At 41.6% G+C, this 23,096-nt stretch overlaps 1 protein-coding gene across 4 annotated transcripts in view; it reads left to right on the forward strand.

Moving 5' to 3' along the window:
• ANKRD11 (ankyrin repeat domain containing 11) overlaps nt 1-23,096 on the forward strand; it is a 421,326-nt gene that overhangs the window by 364,521 nt on the left and 33,709 nt on the right. For all 4 annotated transcript variants that reach the window (XM_056526022.1, XM_056526021.1, XM_056526025.1 and 1 more), the window contains 3 exons: nt 7,303-7,445; nt 7,724-7,871; nt 15,592-22,451. In XM_056526022.1, coding sequence (XP_056381997.1) covers nt 7,303-7,445; nt 7,724-7,871; nt 15,592-22,451 — 7,151 coding nt within the window. The remainder of the gene's footprint in view (nt 1-7,302; nt 7,446-7,723; nt 7,872-15,591; nt 22,452-23,096) is intronic.

Raw genomic sequence — 23,096 nt, forward strand, 5'->3', positions numbered from 1 at the left:
ATATTATTTCTGCAGTGACTAAATAATACCACCATACTGTAAGGAAATAAAAGCCACCATACACAGACCAGTATCACTCACCTCTATACAAACCCCCTATATGTATTACACTGCCCCATATAGTAGTCCCTTCTGTGCCCCTGTATAGTATTAGTCCCCCTCTCATTGCCCCATATAATATAATGCCCCTGTACATTTCCCTCATATATAGTAATGACCTCTCACATTGCCCCATATATAGTAACATCCCCGTACACATCCCCCATACATAATGCCCCCTCACATTGACCCCATATATAGTAATGCCCCCTCACATGACCCCCATATAGAGTAATGCCCCCTCACATTTCCCCATATATAGTAATGCCCTCTCACATTTCCCCATATATAGTAATGCCCTCTCACATTGCCCCCATAATAATGCTCCCCTCACGATGACCCATATATAGTAATGCCCTCACATGCCCCCCACATATAATAATGCCCCCTCCCATGGCCCCCACATATAATAATCCCCCCCTTACATGGCCCCCACATATAATAATGCCCCTTACATGGCCCCCACATATAATAATGCCCCCTCACATGGCCCCCATATAACCACATAAAATAATGCCCCCTCACAAGTCCCCCACATATAATAATGCCCCCTCACTAGTCCCCCACATATAATAATGCCCCCTCACATGGCCCTCCACTTATAATAATGCCCCCTCACATGGCCCCCCACTTATAATAATGGCCCCCACACATATTCATGCCCCCACACATATTCATGCCCCCACACACATTCATGCCCCCACACACATTCATGCCCCCACACATATTAATGCCCCCTCACATAGCCTCCACATATTAATGCCCCCTCATATTAATTCCCCCCTCACATGGTCCCCTCACATATTAATGCCCCCTCACATATACACATATATATATATATATATATATATATATATATATATATACACACACATACATATAGTAATACCCCCCTCACAATGCCCCCATATATGAAGGTCATGTGAGGGGGCATTACTATATATGGGGGGCCATGTGAGGGGCATTATTATGTATGGGAGACATATGAGGGGGCATTACTTATTATTATTTTCCCCCATACAAGTTATGCCCTCTCACTTTGCCCGCATATAAGTAATACCCCCGTCACCTTGCCCCCATATAAGTAATGCCCCCTCACATAATAATGCCCCCAGCAAAAAACAAAAACACCACTCACCTCTGCCTCCTTCCCCCACAGCTCTTGTTCTCTTCTCTCCTGTGCTGAAAGCCTCCGCAGAGCCGCTGCCGCACAGGAAGCCCAGGCTGGAGTGACAGGACGGAGCCGCAGACTCCTTCTTGTTACGTCAGCTGCCGCACCGAGCTCATGCTCAACACGGTGTGCGTCTTAAAGGCGCACTCAGTGTTAAAAGCTGCGGTCGCTTGGACATTCGGGACGGGTGTCCCGGATCCACTGGCGTCCCGGATCCCTTCACCTGCTGGCCCAGTCGCAGGGGGAACGATGGGGCCCGCAGGTGAAGGGTCCAGTTATGCACATGCACGGACCGTGCCAGCACCGGTCCCAGCATGTTGCAGCCCTAAGTCTGTTCGGCAGTTTGTGCGGGCCGCCAGGCCTATTTTAACGCAGGGGCCTGGAGCTGCCGCTCCATCCGCCCCTACGTTAATCCGGCCCTGCAGCCAACAACCAGCAGATGCAGACTGGCCCCGCTGTGACACAGAACACCACATCTGGACAAGGGAATGTCATGAATGCATCAAGTTAAACACCAACAATTATACAGAGTTTCACGTTAGCACCGCCGATGGGATTCCCACCCACACAGGCGACTTTTTTAGGGATATGCAAGGAGGTCAAGCAAGCATTGCTTCAAAGGACAGGCAAGATGATGATCAATTACAAATAGTGAACCTGTCTAGTAAACCACTATCAGAGAGCCAGATCCCACTACTCTCGAAGGGTTTATCCTTTTCCCCTACCCCTAGTTTTGATTTGTTTTCATGGGTCAAAGACATTAATTTATTTGAACGCAAATTAGCTCTACACAAGTATTACACCATACAAGACAGAACCGAAGGAAGTGGACGTCAGAGAGATGAAAGGGCTATGGATGAGCTGATGGCCCTATTGAAGGAAAATATTAGTGGCCCCCCTCCACCTATAGCACCCCTTTCAAACTTAAAGTCTAAAAGCAAATACACCCCGCCCCTGAGTCAGGTTCATAATATTGAAACATTTGTACAACTAGTCACTCATGACTTATCTAGAATCAAGTCTAGTAAAAAGAACAGACCGAGTAACTTAAGCCATTTAGAGTGGGAAGCATTACAGTCATTGCAAAATGATGAAACATTAGAAATCAAACCCGCGGATAAGGGCGGCAACGTGGTCTTGATAAGGATGACTACGTTGCCATGGTCATGAGACTCCTCAGGGATCGAACTACATATGAGGTGCTAACTGGTAATCCCACTAAGGATTACCAGCTGGAATTGAAATCACTACTAACTCAAGCTAGAGATAATCAATTAATTACGGAAGACTAATTCAAAATCTTGTTCAATCCAGCTCGAGTAGTGGTGACATTTTATGCACTCCCTAAAGTGCACAAGAAGACCTCCCCTATTCCAGGGAGGCCTATTGTATCCGGAAACAACAACTTGATGCAAGAATGCAGCCGCAACATCGATCAGCTTCTCTCCCCCTTTATTCAGAGCCTACCCTCATTTTTACGGGATACTAAGGACACGGTTTGCAAACTTCAGGATGTTGCTGTGCTGGGTAGTACATGTCTGGCTAGCCTGGATGTGGAGGTCCTGTACAGCAACATTAAGCACGGTTTAAAAGCAGCTTCTCACTTTTTGAGCACCAAAGGCACACAATTTCACACACATAATGAATTTGTTTTATCACTTTTGCGTTTTGTCCTCACGCATAATTTCTTCACTTCTAATGCTAAATTTTACCATCAGATAAAGGATCGGCCATGGGCACAGTTTGTGCACCCACTTACGCTAATTTATTTCTTGGGTGGTGGGAAGACACGATTGTATTCACTGAGAACAATTCTAAATTCACTGAGCACATTCTTTTTTGGGGTTGATTTATCGACGATGTTTTGATTTTGTGGGATGGTGGTAGGGACCTTTTTCACCAATTTACTGAATTACTCAATCAGAATCAAATTGGAATGTTTTTCACTTCGGAATTTGGCTATAAAACTATCAACTTTTTTGATTTAACCATTAGTAGCGACGACGGCGGCTACATTCAAACTTCTATATGTAGAAAAGATACAGCAGTCAATAGCCTACTACAGTGGAACAGCTGGCATCCGGCACCCCTTAAAAGGGGAATTCCTGTGGGGCAATTCCTACGGACCAAATGTAACCGCTCTCAGGAGCAGGTATTTGAGCAGGAAGCGTCTAAGTTGACAAAGAGGTTTCAAGACAGGGTTTATCCCAAGAAATGTCTGAAGAAGGCCCTATATAGAGCCAAACATACACGGAGAAATGACCTATTGAGAGATAAATCAAGAATGGATCATGAACCACCTAAACTTATCCGATGCATTGGTACATTCGACAATAAGACTGATCAAGTGTTAAACATCTTTAAGAAGATATTGGCCCATATTGCAAGCAGATGAGGACCTAAAAACAGTCCTCCACATGCATCCTTGTGTCACATATCGGAGAGGGTCGAACTTAAGAGATTTAGTGGTTCATAGCCACTTCAGCAGGGAAAAACGAGAAATGTGGCTGAGGAACCCCAATTTGGGAACATGCTCATGTGGGCAATGTTCCTTTTTGCTCTTTTGTAATTCAATGGAAAGAATTTACAAATCCTGGAGATGGAAGAGTATACAAACTTTTTGATTACATAAATTGTAAGAGTGCAGGAATAATTTGTCTGTGTGTGCACATGTCCTAAACTATACGTAGGGAAGACTCTACAAGAATTTAGGAGACGTATCTCCAAACATTTGAGTCGGATAAGGACTGGTGCAGATACACAGCGCGCCACATTAGGGAAGTATATGACAATGATTTGAATAATTGAAAATTCTGGGGCCTGAGACAAATTAGACTTGGTCCAAGAGGGGGTAACCTGGACAATATTCTTCTCAGAGTCCAAATGGATCTTTAGATTGGGAACCCTGAGCCCGAAGGGCTTGAACGAAGGGTTTAACTATATAGCATTTATATAACGAGCCAGCCCCCCAGTTTGGTCTTATACTACCTACATACCTTAATTAGATTAATATACACACCAAAATGAAGTGGGTAGAGATTAGAATTGAGTGACAGCTTTTGGCCCCCTTTCTCCCTCCCCCCTCCCGTTCTCCACCGTCCCATCATTATATTAACTCGTAGCAGTATTAAACTAGTTGGGAAAGTTTATCCACGAATGGAATGATACTATTGACCTATCATTCCAATAACTCTTGGACTATATATTTCCTATTGTACATATAAAAACTTGTTGAGAGATACCTCTGTGCTAGGCATTGAGGTATTATACAGAGCAATTTAAATTAGAAAGTGGGGTTGACCAATCCTTCCCCATCCTCTTATATATATACAACATAAGCTATTTATACAATCTGTGGATAAAATATAGAATCTGAGTCCTTGATACATAACCCACAATTTATATAGATTTGGTGTGGTGCAATGGCAGACTATATAGATACATACCTTAGTTTTGAAGTTCCTGAATGGACCATGCGGATTTGTTTCTATAAGAACTCCGGGATCACGTGGAGATGACGTGGACTGGGTTTAGCAAGTGACACGCTGTTTACTAACACACCGAACAGCTGATCGTCCACACGCGCAGTGTGGACAACAAAAGCGCATGCGCACAGTACCGACCCTCATCCCGGCCAGACCATGTGCATTTGTTATGTTCGCAATGTTGCGATCACGTGGGCCTGAGACGGCCCAACAATAGAATGCATTTGCATCCTATTAGAGGCGCTGATGCGCACGGATATTTACATATTGGAAGGGTATGATTGGTCGGTACGACATCAATTAGTCACATGCAGAGTTTGGAGTGTGATGTCATGGCCATGCACCGAAGGAGGGTAGGCCTGTGAGTGATAGGGTATGTTTTATGCAATTTGCTTGGACTAAGCCACAAGTTAGGGGTGAGTAGATTGGTCTAGATGGCAATATGATTTGATTGGAGTACGGAATAATGAGGTCAGAGGGATGCCATATAAAAAGGAGCCATAATTGCCTTACACTCAATGCTGTCAGTTGTCCTCCTTGATAAAGCCACATAGTGGCGGAACATGTCGGGGTGTGACAGCAATAATTTTTAAATAGCAACCCCAGAACGCCACTTAATATGCAGGCTATGAAATATTAACATATGATATATGTATTTAGGAAAGCACGTACTTATACATTGGTGATCCGCACCCACGGTGCACAGCGGGATAGCATGATGTGTCCTTAGAGTCCACACAAGAGTATAAGTCTAATGGACAATATCACAGTAGAGACGGGTGCAAATATAACACCTCTAGTAGGATTGGTGTAATTATAAACACCTCCAACATTAGTACTCAGGGACTCCATTGAGGCCACCACCATCCAAAAATCACTGCATACGCGTCTGGGGCTGTGTTTTTAAATTGTATGGTTCTCACCATTTATAATTAAATGTACATTAAAAGTTACGTTTTATTGGACACAGGATAGAAAAGGTATTTGTTAACCCCCGTGGGGTTAAATTGTTGCGTAGCTTTAGACACCTCCCTGTGTGTCCTGAGGCCACATTATTAGTAGTTGTAATTAACTATTGCTGCGCTGGAGGATAGGTCCCGATTAAGAGGAGTATTCACACTAGAGTTACGAAGGTCTATTGCTGCCAGGCCACTTGTTTCTTCCGCTTGGAGTTCCTCTTATTCTTTCCTCCACGACCTCTCCTGGTACGCCACCTAAAGGGATCACAGACTCCCGTGCTGCTGCAATCTCTCCACTTTTAGCAATCACTGTTGCAGCTGAAGGTTGCACGGACTTATCCAAATTACTGGATTCCGATTCAGTGGTGTGAGTCAGGTTTTTTTTCTGAGTTTTGTGTGGTTTCTTTATAGGTAACTTATCTTGCTTATGAGTATTTGTATTCCATGCCTTTTTGCTGTTAGTAGACTTCTGTTTTGTTAATTTAGTATAGCCGGTGCAAATTCTTCCAGAATCGAAATCTGTTTTATCCCGAACAAACTTGTTTCATTTTTGTTCCTTGATATTCATTTGTAACGTGACCAATTTCTTTTCCAATTTTTTCTTGAAATTCTGAAATTGTGATTCAGATATTCTAGATTTTATCTCCCGCTTCGCCTTACATAATGCATCCGTAACTGTTTTATATTCGTTTTTCTTGCGTTCACGTAATAGTGTAAGCATATCTCGAGAGTAATTCAAATGGATTTCCTTCCATGTTTGTAAAAATGTGGCCTCCTCTAGGAATTGCGAGGGATCCTTGTAATTTCTAAGGCCTCGTGGAATTAAATTACATTCCTCATATGATTTGAAGGATTTTACTGTCCAAAAAATGCGTATTTCTCTATCTGATAAATGTAGAATTTTCTGCTCTAGGCTTTTTATGCTCATACTATGCAATACATCTTTAGCATTGCAAACAGGGAAAAATTCCTCGGCGTCTCGCCGCCCGACTGACACCGCATTTGATACTTCCATATTGCCACCTGTGCTATCCATAACTTCATCCATCCTAGGCTGCCACACAGTCACGCTATTGTAATAAACTGTGCGAACAATGTCTGTATACAAAGGACTACAATCTTTATTCAAAATAATGCATTGCCAGTGTAAGTTTCCCAGCGTGTATTTTGTGTTTTTAATTGTTTTTAATGCACGTTTTTGGTGTACACACCTTTTTTGTATTCCCTGCCCCTTGTCCACGTCACACAGGTATATCACTGGTGGCTATGCCTGGGGCGTGTGTGGTCTGAAGAAGTATGACACAGCTGTTACCTCCACGCTGGGTCCCCAGCATCTCCACCATGATACCTGCCTGACACCGCTCCTTTGATCTGACACGATTGAAAAATAAATAAGTCGAAGCTACCTTCCTGGTGAGTGCCGTCTACCTTTCTTCTTTTTTGGATATCTGAAACTGTTCTTTTCTGGATGAAATACCCGTATAGGATTCATGCTTCATTCATCCCATCTGTTGCTTACCTATTTCAGTCATTACAGCAGTGCTGGTAGCTGTTTTTCTACTATTATATATTTATTTATGTCTTTCAGGATGGACAGCCTTACATGAGGCATGTAACAGAGGTTACTATGATGTTGCAAAACAGCTGCTGGCTGCTGGGGCAGAGGTTAACACCAAAGGCTTGGATGATGACACCCCCCTGCATGATGCGTCTAATAATGGTCACTTCAAGGCAAGTGCGTTTTATTAGTATGAAGTATTGGCAATGATTTATTGTATGTGGGTAGCCTCAGAGTCTCCATGAGTTGATTCTAAAACTTGCTTATTACTAGGTAGTAAGTATGGTCATTCTTAATAAGCGCATTCATTTTTGTATAACTTGTTCTATGCATTCTAAACACTTTCCTTGTCTGATCACAGTATTCACTGACTTGATTTTATTTGAATTGTGACTTTCATTCCCTCCACTTTCTTACATGCATTACTGTAATAAGTTATTTTATCCTTTAGGTTGTGAAACTGCTGTTGCGTTATGGAGGCAATCCTCATCAAAGTAATCGAAAGGGAGAGACCCCTTTAAAAGTGGCTAATTCTCCAACAATGGTTAATCTTCTTCTTGGAAAGGGTACCTACACCTCTAGTGAGGAAAGTTCAACTGGTAAGTAGGAGTAAATAAAATATAGTTTTAGGGTATGTTCACACTGAAAATTTGGAGAGGAATTTACTTGAGTAATTCTTCTCGCTTATTGCGCTACAATTTATCCTGAAATAAAAGTTCCATTGACTTTAACAGCAGAATTTCGGTGCTGAATTCTATTCTGCCTGTGGATTGAACATGTACATTCTTCGGGCGGAATCTGTGGTTAAAAGCCCACAAATCGGTTTCACGGAGAATTCATGTGAAAATTTAGCAAAATCCGCACAAATGCGAAATGGATAAATTAAAAAAAACAAGATTTGCCTGACTGAAATTATTCATTTTCAATTCCATTCGGATTCCTTAGTGTGAACATCTGTCAGATCCAAAAACTTTTTATATGTTGTTACTGATGAAAATTAAAGACCTTTTGTAATATGGTTGTTTCACCTCTTAAGGACAATGAATGTAAATGAACGTCCTGATGCGGTGGTACGCACCAGTATGTACATTTAAGTCCTGTACATGACGTGAGCATCGGACCTGGCGGTAATGGCGGACATCAACAATTGCGTTTATGTCCGCCATTAACCTTTCAGATGCCGTGATCAATACAGATCACGTCATCTGCGGCAATGCGGGCGTTATATTGGCTGATTTGATCGCCCGCACTGCGGACAGAGGTCCCATCAAGTTGACCAGAGTAGAAGATCACCGATAATACTAAGTGCTATGCCTATCCATAGCACTGAACAGTATTGGCAATGAAATGATTGCTATAAATATGGGGACTTTAAAAGGTGTGTAAAAAAAAAAAAGAAATGTTTTTAAGTACAAAAAAGTTTACAGCAAAGTGTCCTAGGTTTAAAGCGTACCTATTATATCACAGAAAAAAATATTTAAGTTGTTACTCAGTACCTCATCCTGATCATGTACATATAACTTTTATGTGTCTAGCTCACTGAATTTCAATCTTCTCTCAGGCAGGGGGTGTGTCGCTCTTTTGCCTTCACTGTACAGGGCTAAACTTCCTCCCTCTGTGTGTCACTGAGCTGTCAGCCAATCACTGCACTCTGCTTTATAACCCTTTCCTCTCTGGTTTTATGGTGCACTTGTTACACAGATAGGAAGAAGGATTACTGGAGTTTGCCTGCTGTTCTCCTTATACACTATGTAGTAGAGCCCTGCGCGTGACTGGTTTTTCAATCCTGCTCCAGCCCGCTCCCGATGACTTTTTTTGTCCAATCCCGTCCTCTAACATAGGAATATACAGACACTAGGGTGCAATGCTCTGCACATACCCACCATGTATAACAGTGTGTGTAGTACACACACTGCTATACATGGGGGTATGTGCTGAGCATTGCAATCTAGTGTATGTACAGATGTGAATAGCAGTGACTGCAGACTCGAAGGCCCTTTTTCACTGACCGATACAATGTTCTGCACATACCCCCACCTGTATAGGAATGTACACTAAACACAGTGCTACATACATGGTGGGTATGTGCAGACGGCAGAGCATTGCACCCTAGGGTCTGTAGAAGACACTAGGGTGCAATGTTCTGCAGTACATTTACCCCATGTGAATAGCAGTGCAGACAGAGGTCCTGGCTGGGAGGATCACCGACAGATGCAGTCACTTACTTACCCAGGGCCCACCACAGAGCAGTGTGTGTGTGTGAAAATTGTGAGTAACATTGGTGGCAGCTCTGACCTACCAGGCGAAGATGGAGTACAGAGTCCTCCAGGGTAGGCTGAGAGCGCAACAACATGGTGGTTCGGTCGCAGCAGGGGGAACAGACAGGACTGGGAGGAGCACTGTGAGACAGTCACTGAGTCGGACTTATATTGAGGCTGCCATGGTAATCTCATTACTACTGGGGTGACACACTGTAACAAACCTACTCCTCAGATAATCTCCTTACTACTGGGCTGGCACACTGTAACAAACCTCCTCCTCATGACATCTTTTTTTACTACTGAGGTGCACATAACAAACCCCCTCCCCATCTCCCTACTACTGGTGTACATGTTGCTGTATGAGGGTGAACATGCTGTCACACTTGTGCTCCCTCTTCTCCTCTATGCTATGAATGGAGCTCTGCACTGAATCATTCTCCTTCTCTATGCTGCAGAGAGCTGGGGAGGTGTGATGGGGTGTGGCCTCCTCTCAGCCAATCACAGCAGCTCACTCACTGCCTGCTCTCCTCTGCTCTGTGTTGGAGATCTTCACGCAGGGAGCGCACACAGGCTTATAAAGCCCCCCCCCCTCACTTCCTGTATTCTGACTGAGACGCTGATGTTGCCAACATCGGAAAGACCATAGTAATAGGTGTGGGATATTTTGAGGACCTCTAGTGGCCATTTTTATAGTTGCAGTTTTCTGAGGGAAACTGGAAAAAAAATTGTGAAATAGTATTAGAGAGATACTTATTTTCTATGGCTCTATTGCTTTAAAAAATATAGTTTTGGTGATAGTGGCCATTTAAGTGGTTGATTACCGATCCCAACCGATCAGAGAAAACTAATAGCACAAACTAATAACTACACCTCAAGGACCCCACCATAAAATAAGGGACATAATGTTAAAAATAAATTATAAACAGCGTGCTTCAATTTCACAGAATATTTATTTACATAAAATGTAAACATTTACACATATATATTAAAAGTACTGATAGTGTCTCCAACCACTGGGCCCTAGTGGTGGATATATAAAATTAATAACAGCACAGTTACTGTATTAGGTCATTTTTGGATGTTATATTTTTACTTGCTCACATGCAATATCAATGTCCTGATAAACCGTCAACTTTTCCTCCGGCACTCTGGTTGAGTGTCCATACAATAAAATTCTCAGATATAGTAGTGGATATGTCTGATTAAACGCAGTCTTATATAGAATATAGATACATCTCACCAGTATACCGCCGCTGGTCCCGTACTGAGACGGACCTGAGTGGATTTCCCGTGGCTAGTTCCTCAAGCTGGCACGCTGTCTCAGCATGGGCACTGGGAGGACTTTCAAAGATACGGCTGACAGTATGCACCGTGTGCCAATACAGCACTCTCTGGATCTCAACACACCCGTCTGTCATCACTCCGGCAGGAGTGTGATGTCTTGTGCGGTGTACCTCATGGCGGGTGACGTCAGAGGACTGGAACGGACTCCCACTACACCTGTTAGCTGTAGATCGTGGGTGGATGAAAGTCTCCAAAAGCATACAGTGCATATAGTTCTGTATTCAGACCGAATTAGATCTAAATGCGTTTCAGGGTACTCAAAATAGTTGCACAACCCCTTCTTCAGTAGGTAAAAAAGGATAAGTGTGTATGTTGGATCAGTGATCTGTTTAAATACCCGGTCCACATTTGTTTCTCAGATGACAGTTGTACCTAACATATGAGAAGGACTAATAGGTTTTCCGGGGCAAAGATAGATTAACATTATATACAAACCATGGAGTGGATATTTCTTATCCTTATGAATTCCATATTCCAATCAGACCTTGTTCACATTTATAAATGGATAGAAGCAGATATCTTTCTATTTTTCTGTTAATATAAGAGATACTATAAAAGAAAATGCGAATGATATAAAGAGAATGCAGAAAGAAATACATGTATAAAACGAGAATATGCTAGAAATAAAAAAGAAAAGAGAATGTGAATGGATATGAATATAAAAATAGAAAACACTAAAAGTAAAAATATAAATAAAAATAATGAATATAAATATATACGCCACACAAGAGAAGTCACACTCCTGCCGAAGTGGTGACTTAGCCGGCTGTGCATCTGTGGATCCAGAGAGTGCGGTATTTGCACACATTGCATACTTTCAGCTGCCTCGATGAAAGTCCTCCCAGTGCCCACGATGAGACAGCGAGCCAGCTTGAGGAACTAACCGCGGGAAATCCACTCAGGTCGCAGTACGGGACCAGTGGCGGTATACTGGTGAGATGTATCTACATTCTCTATAAGACTGCATTTAATCGGACATATCCACTACTATATCTAAGAATATTACTGTATGGACACTCAACCAGGGTGCCGGCGGAAAAGTTGCTGGTCTATTAGGACATTGCATGTGTGCAAGTGAAAATATAAGATCCAAGAATTACCCAGTACAGAAACGGTGCTGTTATTAATTTTATATATCCACCCCTAGGGCCCATTGTTTGGAGACACTATCAGTGCTTTTTAATGTGTGTAAATTTTAAAATTTTATTTAAATAAATATTCTGTGAAATTGAAGCACGCTCTGTTTATAAATTTATTTTTAGCATTATGTACCATATTTTATGGTGGGGTCCTTTAGATGTGGTTATTAGTTTGTGCTAAATGTGAAATATCCCCTCGCCCAATACATGTAAATCGACCCTTTTTGCCATTTTACCCCCAAAAAGCATAAAAATATTAATAAACATATTTGGTATCGCAGTTGCCGTAAATTTCCGACCTATCAAAGTATGTTAATGATCCTGTACGGTGAACGGCGTAAATGTTAGAGTCCGAAATTGCTGCTTTTTGGTCACATCACATTCCGCAAAAAATTATAAAAAGTGACTAAAAAGTCATTTATACCCAAAAGGGATACCGATAAAAACGGCATATCATGACAAAAAATTTGCCTTCATACATCCCCGTATACGGAAAATTGAAAAAGTTATAGGGCGATTTTAAACATACTTATTTTTTAGAAAAAAAGTTTGAAATTTTCTAAAAGCAGTACCATATTCATGGGTATCATTTTAATCGTGTTGGGCCACAGAATAAAGAAAAAATTTAATTTTTACCGTAAAGTGTACAGCAAGAAAAAGAAACCCTCCAGCATTTGCTAAATTTCCTCACACACACAATTTTTTGGGTTCACCGTACATTTTATGGTAAAAAGAGTGATGTCATTATGAAATGCAATTGGTCGTGCAAATAACAAGCCCTCATATGGTTTTGTGGATAGAAATATAAAAGTTATGGATTTTAGAAGGCAAGGAGAAAAAAAAAACAGGCAAAAATAAAATTGTTATTAAGGCCAAAATAGGTCCCTAAAAATCCCACCACCAGGGTTCCCCACACCTACTGGGACACTAACCAGTCCTGCAGCAGCATCAGCTTGTCCTTGAGTCATGAACAAGAGATGACTCATGGACAAGGCTGCATGAGCAGACACACCAATCACCTCACACAATCACAAAGTAGGGACACGCTCCCTTCCCCTGAGAGGATTTCTAACACTGCGAGCTAATGAAATAAGGTATTTTTATAATAAATATAGGTGGTAATGTAGTGTACCTGTAGTGTCAAAGTTATTTAACCCCTTAAGGACCAAGCCCATTTTCACATTTCTTTTTGCATTTTCGTTTTTTCCCCCTCACCTTCTAAAATCCATAACTTTTATATTTCCAGCTACAGACCCATAAAAGGGCCTGTTTTTTGCGTGACCAATTGTACTTTGTAGTGAAATCTCTCATTTTACCATAAAATGTACGGCGAACCTGAAAAAAAAAGTTTCTAGGGAGGAAATTTAAATGAAAACTACAATTTTGCACATTTTGGAGGGTTTCGTTTTTACACTGTACACTTTACGGTAGAAATGACGTTTTTTTATTCTGTGGGTCAATACAATTAAAATGGCTAGATACTTTTATATTTTTGTACCGCTTAAAAAAAATCTAAAACTTTTTTACAAAGTAAATCTAAAATTGCCCTATTTTGACCACCTATAACTTTTTCATTTTTCCGTATATAGGGCGGTATGAGGGCATATATATAACTTTTAGATAATTTTTTATTAATTTTTTTGGGGAATAAAATGTGACAAAAGCAGCATTTTTGGACTTTTAAAATTTTTTACGTTTAATCCGTTCACCGTACGGGATCATTAACATTATATTTTGATCGGACATTTATGCACGCGGCGATACCAAATATGTACCGTATTTATCTGGGTATACCACGCACCGGCCTATAACACGCACCCTCATTTTACCAAGGATATTTGGGTAAAAAAGTTTTTTACCCAAATATCCATGGTAAAATGAGGGTGCGTGTATACCCCGATACACCCCCAGGAAAGGCAGGGGGAGAGAGGCCGTCGCTGCCCGCTTCTCTCCCCCTGCCTTTCCTGGGGTCTAGAGCCCTGCTGCCGGCCCTTCTCTCCCCCTGGCTATCGGCCAGGGGGAGAGAAGGGGCAGCGGCACCCATTGCCGGCGCCGCTGCCCCGTTGCCTCCCCCCATCCCCGGTGGCATAATTACCTGGGTCGGGTCCGCGCTGCTGCAGGCCTCCGGCGCGCGTCCCCTGCGTCGTTGCTATGCACGGCGCATAGCAACGACGCCGGGGACGCACGCCGGAGGCCTGCAGCAGCGCGGACCCGACCCAGGTAATTATGCCACCGGGGATGGGGGGAGGCAACGGGGCGCCGGCACCGATAGTCAGGGGGACAGAACGGGCAGCGGCGCCGATAGCCAGCGGGAGAGAAGGGCCGGCAGCAGCGCTCTAGACCCCAGGAAAGGCAGGGGGAGAGAAGCGGGCAGCGACGGCCTCTCTCCCCCTGCCTTTCCTGGGGGTGTATCGGCGTATAACACGCACATAGACTTTAGGCTAAAAATTTTAGCCTAAAAAGTGCGTGTTATACGCCGATAAATACGGTATATAGAAATAAAAATCTTAACACTTTTTGGGGGTAAAATGGGAAAAACTGACAATTTTTATTGGGGGAGGGGATTTTTCACTTTTATATTTTTTTACTTTTTATTTCCCCCTAGGGGACTATCTATAGCAATCATTTGGTTGCTAATACTGTTCAGTGCCATGCATAGGACATAGCCGATAATACTGATCAGTGCTATCTCCTGCTCTGGTCTGCTCGATCTCGGACCAGAGCAGGAGACCCTTCACCTGCCTCCGTCCAAAAATTACAGATGATCGGATGTGCGCATTGCCGCATATACAGTGATCTGTACTGATCACGGCATCTGAGGGGTAATGGCGGACATCCGCACGATCGCGGATGTCTGCCATTACCGGCAGGTCCCCGGCTGCTGATAGCAGCCGGAACCTACAGTGTATGACACGACCACTGCTGCAATGCTCGTGGTCATACACAGGACGTAAATGTACCGGCAAGCACATTATAAGGACATGCTAGATTTTAGAACTGTGGTTGGGTTGAGGAGTAATATTTGGTAAATATAGATTTGTAAATTATGCTAGGATTTGCATTGGCTATTTCATATAGGGACATTGTTTGAAATGATAGTAGCCATTTAAACATTTCAATATTCTACCAGGTTAGCTTTTTGCAACTGTATTCTGTTAAGTTGTCCCACTTATAGAATGTATCGCCTAAGGGATAGGTGATATATGTATGAGTAATTGAAACTTTCACCAGTGGAGAGAATGGCAAAGCATATACATGGTCACCACTCACTGCACTGCTATGGGACAGACTGTGATAGCAGAGCACAATCTGTCAGTCCCATAGCAGTGAATGGTTCTCCATTCAACAAGGGCACTCGGGGACCTCTGTTCTTTATCAGTGGGAGTCCAGACCATCAGAGCACAAACGGTCACACATTTATCTTCTTTCCTGGAATGCCATTTAATCAGCCTAAACCCTTTAATCTCCGGTTGGCATAAAGCAACCTAAAGCCTATTCACACAAATGTTATTAAATGAAAAAAATACCAGACTTGTGTATCATGTAATTGTTGTTTTCTTTTTTCTCTAAAACAGAAAGCTCAGAAGAGGAGGATGCTCCTTCCTTCGCCCCTTCCAGTTCAGTTGATGGCAATAACACGGACTCAGAGTTTGAAAAGGGCTCAAAACATAAGGGTAAACATCAGGAGCCACCCAAAAGCACGCCGGTAAAGGATGAGTATGAGTTTGACGAAGATGATGAGGAAGACCGTGTACCTCCTGTTGATGACAAGCATTTGCTGAAAAAAGACTTCCGTAAAGAGACTAAGGCGAACAGTTTTATTTCTATTCCTAAAATGGAAGTTAAAACTTATTCTAAAAATACTACTGCACCAAAGAAAGCTGCTCGCCGAATCTTGTCTGATACATCAGATGAGGAGGAAAACTCTGTCTCTTTAGGCGCTGCTGAAAAGCTTCGGTTGTCAGCTCACACTGTTCTACCGAGCAATAAAACCCGGGAGCAACCTGTGGCCAAGCATAAAGAAAAGAGTAAAGTAAAAAAGAAGCGGAAGAAAGATACAAAAAATAAAGTGAAGTTTGGAAAGAAAAATAACATCTTCTGTTCTGAGAGTGAAAGCGAAAACTTGGAAAGTGATGTTGAGAATGATATGCTTTCTTTGGACAATTCAAACTGTGTAAAAGAGACTGCCTTAGCTTTGAAGGAGTCCTCTTTGTTTAGCTCTATATCAGCATCTTCTGCATCTTCTCAAGGGAGTTTAGCATCACAGAAGCACAATGCTAATATCCCAGACCAGCACTCCAAGCACTGGAGGACAGATAATTGGAAAACTGTATCTTCTCCTACCTGGTCAGATGTTAGTTCGTTGTCAGATTCCACAAGGACTCGATTAACTAGTGACTATGATTACTCCTCTGAAGATTCTAGTTTGGAGTCTTTGAAACAGGTTAAAAAGAAACACGAGCACAAAAAGAAAGGTAACACACATAATAGTATATATGAAAAGAACTCTTTCCATCTTCATGTCGAAGGTGCAATTCCCAAATTAGACAAAGAAGGTAAAGTAGTGAAAAAACATAAAACAAAACATAAACACAAAAGTAAAGAAAAGGTTCAAAATCAGGCCAGCCAGGATGTTAAAATTCTTAAAAGCTTTTCATTTGACTATGAAGACTCCAAGCAAAAATCAGAAAAGTCTTTAAATCTAGAGGTTGATGTACCAGAAAAATTAAAAGTGTTAAAACATGATCATGATCACCTCCGGAAAGAAGACAAATCCATCCCCAAGGTTAAATCTGATGAAAAGGACTGGTCATATAGAGACGAGGGAAGCAAAGTTGCCAAAGAGGAGAAGTCTTCAAAGAAGGCGACAAAAGAGGCTAAAGACAGTAAAACCTTCAAAGAGGACCGAGAACGGTCTAGCAAAACAGATAAAGAAAAAATTGTCAAGGAGAAATCTCCCAAAGAAGACAAACCTAAAACACACAAAGATGAGAAAAAAAAGAAAGTTAAAGATAAATCCTCAAAATCTGAAAAGAAGGCTGAAATAAAAGAGGAGAAACCTTCTAAAAATGAGAAAGAGAAAATGTTTAAGGAAGAAAAGGTAAAAAAGGATAAGTCTTACAAGGATGAAACACCCTTTGAAGAGTTTAACAACAAAAATAATTTTATCGACAATGAGGAAACGAAGTATAGTACATCAGACGACCAAGGTTTGTGGATGTCTGAAATGTCTTCAGATGATTCTTTTGATTTCAAGGAAGAAGATAGCTGGGATTCCTCCTTCACAGATTTTAGGGAGAGCAAAAATGACACAATTCCAAAGCTTTTGGTGGAATCTGTTAAGGAAGAAGTCAAGGAAAAAGATTCCAAAAGCAAAGATAAGAGGGACAATGGAGATAAACCAGAGAAGGAGGTGGCCCTTAAAAGGAAAGATCGAGACTCTTCAGACAAAGTTGCTGACAAAAAGAAAGACCAAATAGATTTGCACAAAGGCACCCCATTGTATACAACAGAGAAGGATAAGAAACGGAGGGATTCAATAGAGTGCATGAAAATCCGGAAAGAGAAAGATGGGGATTCATCAAGAAGAGAGTCTTTGAATAAAGATCGTAGAGATTCTAAAGTTAAACAAGAAGAGTTGTATAAAGAAGAACTGAATGATTATGGCTCAGAGACTTTTTTTAAAGAGAAGTCTGAACAAGAGTCTTTAACTAAAAATTCTGAGACCAGAGAGCGGCATCATTCTGGTAAAGAGAAAAGAGACAATTCTGATAAAAAAGAGAAACCAAAATCTGAAAAGCATCGTGAAAAATCTAAAGATGCTGAGAAATTGACAGAAAGAAGTCAAAAGGAAAAAGAAGCAGATAAAGCTTCTAGAGATAAGAAAGATTCAAAAGAAAAACACAAAGATTTGCACAAAGACAGAAAAGCATTTTGTGATCAGAAAACTGAGAAAAAAGAGAAAACCTCTCTAGAAAAAGATTATAATGACAAGAAGGATGATAAGAAAGCAAGGGGGAAAAATTGGTATAGCATATCTGACATTTTTACAGATGAAAGTGAAGAGGAAGAACAAAGGTTTGTACCTGGGTTCAAAATTACTGAAGTCTACAGTGACTTGCACAGATTGGACAGCTACCATGAGAGGGAGACCATCATTCAAGATAAAGATACAACTCAATCTGAGAAACACAAAAAATATACCAGTGACAAGCAACATTCTGGGGAAAAACAAAAAGACCGAGAACAGAAGGAGCGGAAAAAGGAAAAGGGTCAAGGAGAATCTGGAAAAGAGAAAAGAGAGAAGAGCACAGAAAAACACAAAGACAAAAAGGACAAGGATTCTCTTGACAAATACCGCAAGGATAGAGTGTCTCTAGATTCCAATCAAGACAAGAATTGTAAAATGAAAGCAGTGACTGATAAGAAAGACAAAAAGCATCTTACAGAAGAGAGAATCAAAACTAAACACAAAGAGAAGCCGGATCATTTTAAGGAGAAAAAATTCTCAAAGGGGGAATCTGAAAAAAGTCTGCTGGAGAAATTAGAGGAAGAAGCTCTTAATGACTGTAAAGATGATTCTCTCGATAAAATTAGTGAAATTTCTTCAGACAGCTTTACAGATCGGGGCCAGGATCCAAGTAACCTGTTTGAGAACACTGTTTTAACCAACCTAGATACAGTGGAGGAAAAATACAAGGATTCAGTTCCTATGCCTAGCTTAGAGAAGCTAAAAGAGAAGGAGCGAAATAGGCACTCTTCATCATCCTCAAAGAAAAGCCATGAGAAGGATAAGGTACGTAAAGAAAAGTCTGATAAAAAAACAGATGATGCCAAGGATGCTTACAGTAAGCGTGAGTGTATGCAGTATGAAAAAGAAGCTCCTGCAGCAGATGCAGACTCTCTTCCAGTATTCAGTGTTAAGACTGAGACTGAAGAGGAATTGGATCGAAGTATGGATTATATGTTTTTGTCAGAAAAAGAGAAACATGATTCTGAGAAAGATCTTTTAAAGAAGTCAGAAAAGGAGAAGGTTTACAATCTGAACACACCAGCTTTAAAAGAGAAGAAAAAGAAAGAGAAACATCGTGAGAAAAGCAAAGATGAAAAGCATAGAGACAAACATTTGGAGGCATTCTTTAAGCATCACAAGGAGGAGTTAAAAAATCAGAGAGATAAAGAACCACCCCAAGTAAACTCAAAAGATAAATCTAAAGAAGATTTGGGGAAGTTTAGTGAAAACAGACTGAAAGACAGATTGAAAGAGAACACAGACAAAGAAAAAATGGACAATGTCAAAATCAGTAATGGTAATGAAAAAATTACACTCGTGAAAGAAGCCAATAAGAAAGACACCAGGCCAAGAGAAAAACTTTTGGTAGATGGAGATCTTATGATGACCAGCTTTGAAAGGATGCTTAGCCAAAAAGATCTTGAAATAGAAGAAAGACACAAAAAGCATAAAGAAAGAATGAAACAGATAGAAAAGATGAGGCACCGATCTGGGGATCCAAAGATAAAAGAGAAAAAAGCTGAAGAATTACGCAAGAGGAGCTTAGATTTAAGCACCAAGAAAATGTCTTTAACTGACCCCCTTCAGAAAGAAAAGAAAACTAAAGATTTGGCCCCTTTAAATATATCTGTTGCTGAGAATAAAACCCAGGCTGTCTTAGGCAGTGATTCTAAAGATTGGCTCAATGGCCCCCAAATTAAGGAGGTGCTCACAGCTTCCCCAAGACCTGATCAGAATAGGCCAACTGGGGTCCCAACACCTACATCTGTAATTTCATGCCCAAGTTTTGAAGAAGTCATGCAGACTCCTAGAACACCATCCTGTAGCACCGAGGACTATCCAGAACTGATGTTTGACTGTTCAGATAGCCAGCATACATTACCTGTGTCCGCAATGTCTATGAATGCATGCTCCCCAACCTTTTTTGATCGGTATTCATCTACTGGAATGTCAGAAACACCAAACCAAACACCAACTAAACTATCTTCCTCTATTAATCGAAGTCGTTCAGTCTCTGTTGACGTAAGAAGAGTTCCTGAAGAGGAATTTCAAGCTTCTGAGATAAAATTTTTCAGACAGCAAAGTGTTCCAGCATCGTCTACCTTCAGTTCACCCATGCAGATGATGATGGAAGAAAAGATGCAGCCTCTTGTACCTGCAGAGAAATTTCCATGCTTGTCTCCTGGTTATTACTCACCAGGCTACCCATCTGATGATGTTACTTTTGCACCTGGAGACATTGCAAGTATTGCTCCTTCTCCTGATCGAGTCTACTCTGGTTTACAAGCAAAATCTTCTCCTTCAGAACGAGATGACTTGCTAGAGCCTTCTACCGAAAGTGCTGTTCCTCCAGACCTTGGCCTACAGTGTGATTCTGCAGAAGCACAACAAGCTACAGAGTCCATTCTTCCTCAAGAACAAAGCTTTTCACCACCAGAATCTAACTTCATGCAGCAAGAACCTGCCTTTTTGGAAACTGAAAATTTTATTCCAGACAGTAATAGTTATACTTCTGAGCCTGACTTTATACCACAAGAATCAGATTATTTGCACCAAGAACCTGCATACATTCCTCATCAGCCAACTTTTCTACCCCAGGAGTCTGATTTTATGCCCCCAGATACATCCTTTATACCATCAGAACAAAATTATGTGATCCATACAACTCCCAATTTCCCTCCCTCTGAAAATGCTTACTTGCCTCGTGAATCAGGCTTTAACACCTCAGGTTCAGAATCCTCCTTTTTACCTGCTGAACCTTCTTTTATTCCACCACCCCCTGAGTCTGGCTTTCTTCCTCCAGTTGAAGAAAATACTTTTGATTCCCCAATGTCTGAACAGAATCTAGGCTGGGTGAGCCCAACACATAGCCAAAGTCTAATAGGTGGCAATTCAGAGGAACATGGAAGCTGGTCAATGAGATCTGATCTTATAAAGTCACCACAAAGGTTCCCAGAGTCCCCTAAGCATTTTTGCCCATCAGACAAAACTCTTCCTACTTCGGTTCCTTTCATTTCATCAGACTCTCCTTATCCAGTTTCACCTGTTTCATATCCAATGTCTGAAGCAGTTCCTGAGGAATTAAAAGAGGAGGAAGAGGAAACCGAGAAAATTATGTCTCAACCCGAAGCCCAAAGCACATACGTGTCCCCTACTCCTCTTCCTACTTTCTTTGATAACTGTAAAATTCATCCAGAGGAACCACAACCTCTGCCAACAGAGCCACAGGTTAACACAGACCCTCTTGCAGGCACTTTAGCATCAGTCAAAGAAAATTTAGTACAATCTGGAGAACTTCACCAAAATAGTCAAGAAGTAACAGAGCCGTGGTCCAATCCATTTTCCTCTGTAGTTGACTTGGAATTTGGGCCCTTTTCTCTACCAGAACTGCCTCTTCCAGTCAAAGATGAAAACGACAGTGAAACCTGTGAACAGTTGAACATCACTGCTGAAAACCCTGCTGAAAATCCTTCAGATGACCCTGTTGAGAGTGAAGCTAGTGAAATGCATCCCAATGAAATAGATCTTCCTAAGCCAGAAACTCCTAAAGAACCTTCTTGTACAATGGAAGTGGTTGATCCACCACCCCAAATGCTCGAGGAAAAAGCGGATCCCATTGAAGATTCTACTTTGGAAGCTCCAGAAGTGTCCCAGCCTTGTAAAACAATTTTTGACCCTGCATCCTTTCCTCTTCCATTTGTACAGCTAGAGTCTCTTGACAAAATCGAAGCTAAAGTGCAGGCAAACCTAAACTCTTCAGATAACGCTGTTCAGGTCTTGCCAAAAAACCCTGAGGCTGATGCCAAGGTAAATGAAAGTACACCAGGAGGGAATGCTGATAGTGATCCAGTTGTACAAGCAGAGGTCCCTGAGATAAGTCCCACTGTAGATGTTCCAGAACAGACACCAAAAACAGTGGATGTTCAAAAACCTAAAGTGGAAGAGATACCTCTTCGTATGACGCGTAACAGGGCTCAAATGCTTGCCAACCAGAATAAGCAAAACTCCACCCCTGCGGAAAAAGAGCAGCCAGTAATTACTGCACCAACAACTCGTGGGAAAAATAAAATCAGTGAGGAAGAAGAGCCACAAACGCAACATCCAAGAAAGAGAAAGCTGCAGAAACCCAACCACCTCCAGCAGCAAATAATAAGCAACACAAGTCAACAAACTCGAGAGATGATACAACAGACATTGGCAGCCATAGTGGATGCTATTAAGTTGGATGACATTGAGCCATATCACAGTGACAGGTCCAATCCATACTTTGAATATTTGCAAATAAGAAAGAAGATAGAAGAAAAGAGAAAAATTTTATGCTATATTACTCCTCAAGCTCCACAGTGTTATGCTGAATATGTCACCTATACTGGCTCCTATCTATTGGATGGCAAACCACTCAGCAAGCTTCACATTCCAGTGGTGAGTGAATAGATCTCATAAATAATTCTCTTAGAGCAACAGTTTTAATAAAAATTTAAAAAAATTCACCACAAACACCTGTGCAGATAAGTCTGCTTGTTTTACATTCTAAGCAAACCCGGTTTAGTTTGATTCTGTAGTCTTAGGGTGCGTTCACACTACGGAATTTCACGAGCGGAACTCCGCGGTGTGAACTTAACATTAGTGTGAATGGGTCTCCGCGGCGGACAATTCCACCGCTGGAATTGTTCCGCGCAAAGAAAGAACATGTTCATTTTTGCACGTGAGCACTGCATAGCCGTCAACGGTGACGGCACAGTGCCCCGCGGCCCTAGCGCCGAAGCACCATCGGCGGCCGCCGCCAGGCGGAATCTCCGCTCGTGGAATTCAGCGAGCAGAGTTTCCGCAGTGTGAACGCACCCTAAAATTCCATTTGTGGCTTTTTTTTTTTTATTTACTTTTTTTTTTTAAACTGCCCAGTGTCAGATTTTTTTTGATTTGTAAACGTTGACACACACGTCTGCTTGGAGCTGTGGACACACAATTATAGGGTGTTTTTCATCCAGAGTGTTTTGAAAGGTACTTTTTTTACCCTTATGCATCAATGCATTAATACCTATGGTGTACATACTCAAGTTGTTTCTA

This window comes from Hyla sarda, chromosome 6 (assembly GCF_029499605.1).
Source record: "Hyla sarda isolate aHylSar1 chromosome 6, aHylSar1.hap1, whole genome shotgun sequence".
Classification (NCBI taxonomy): domain Eukaryota; kingdom Metazoa; phylum Chordata; class Amphibia; order Anura; family Hylidae; genus Hyla; species Hyla sarda.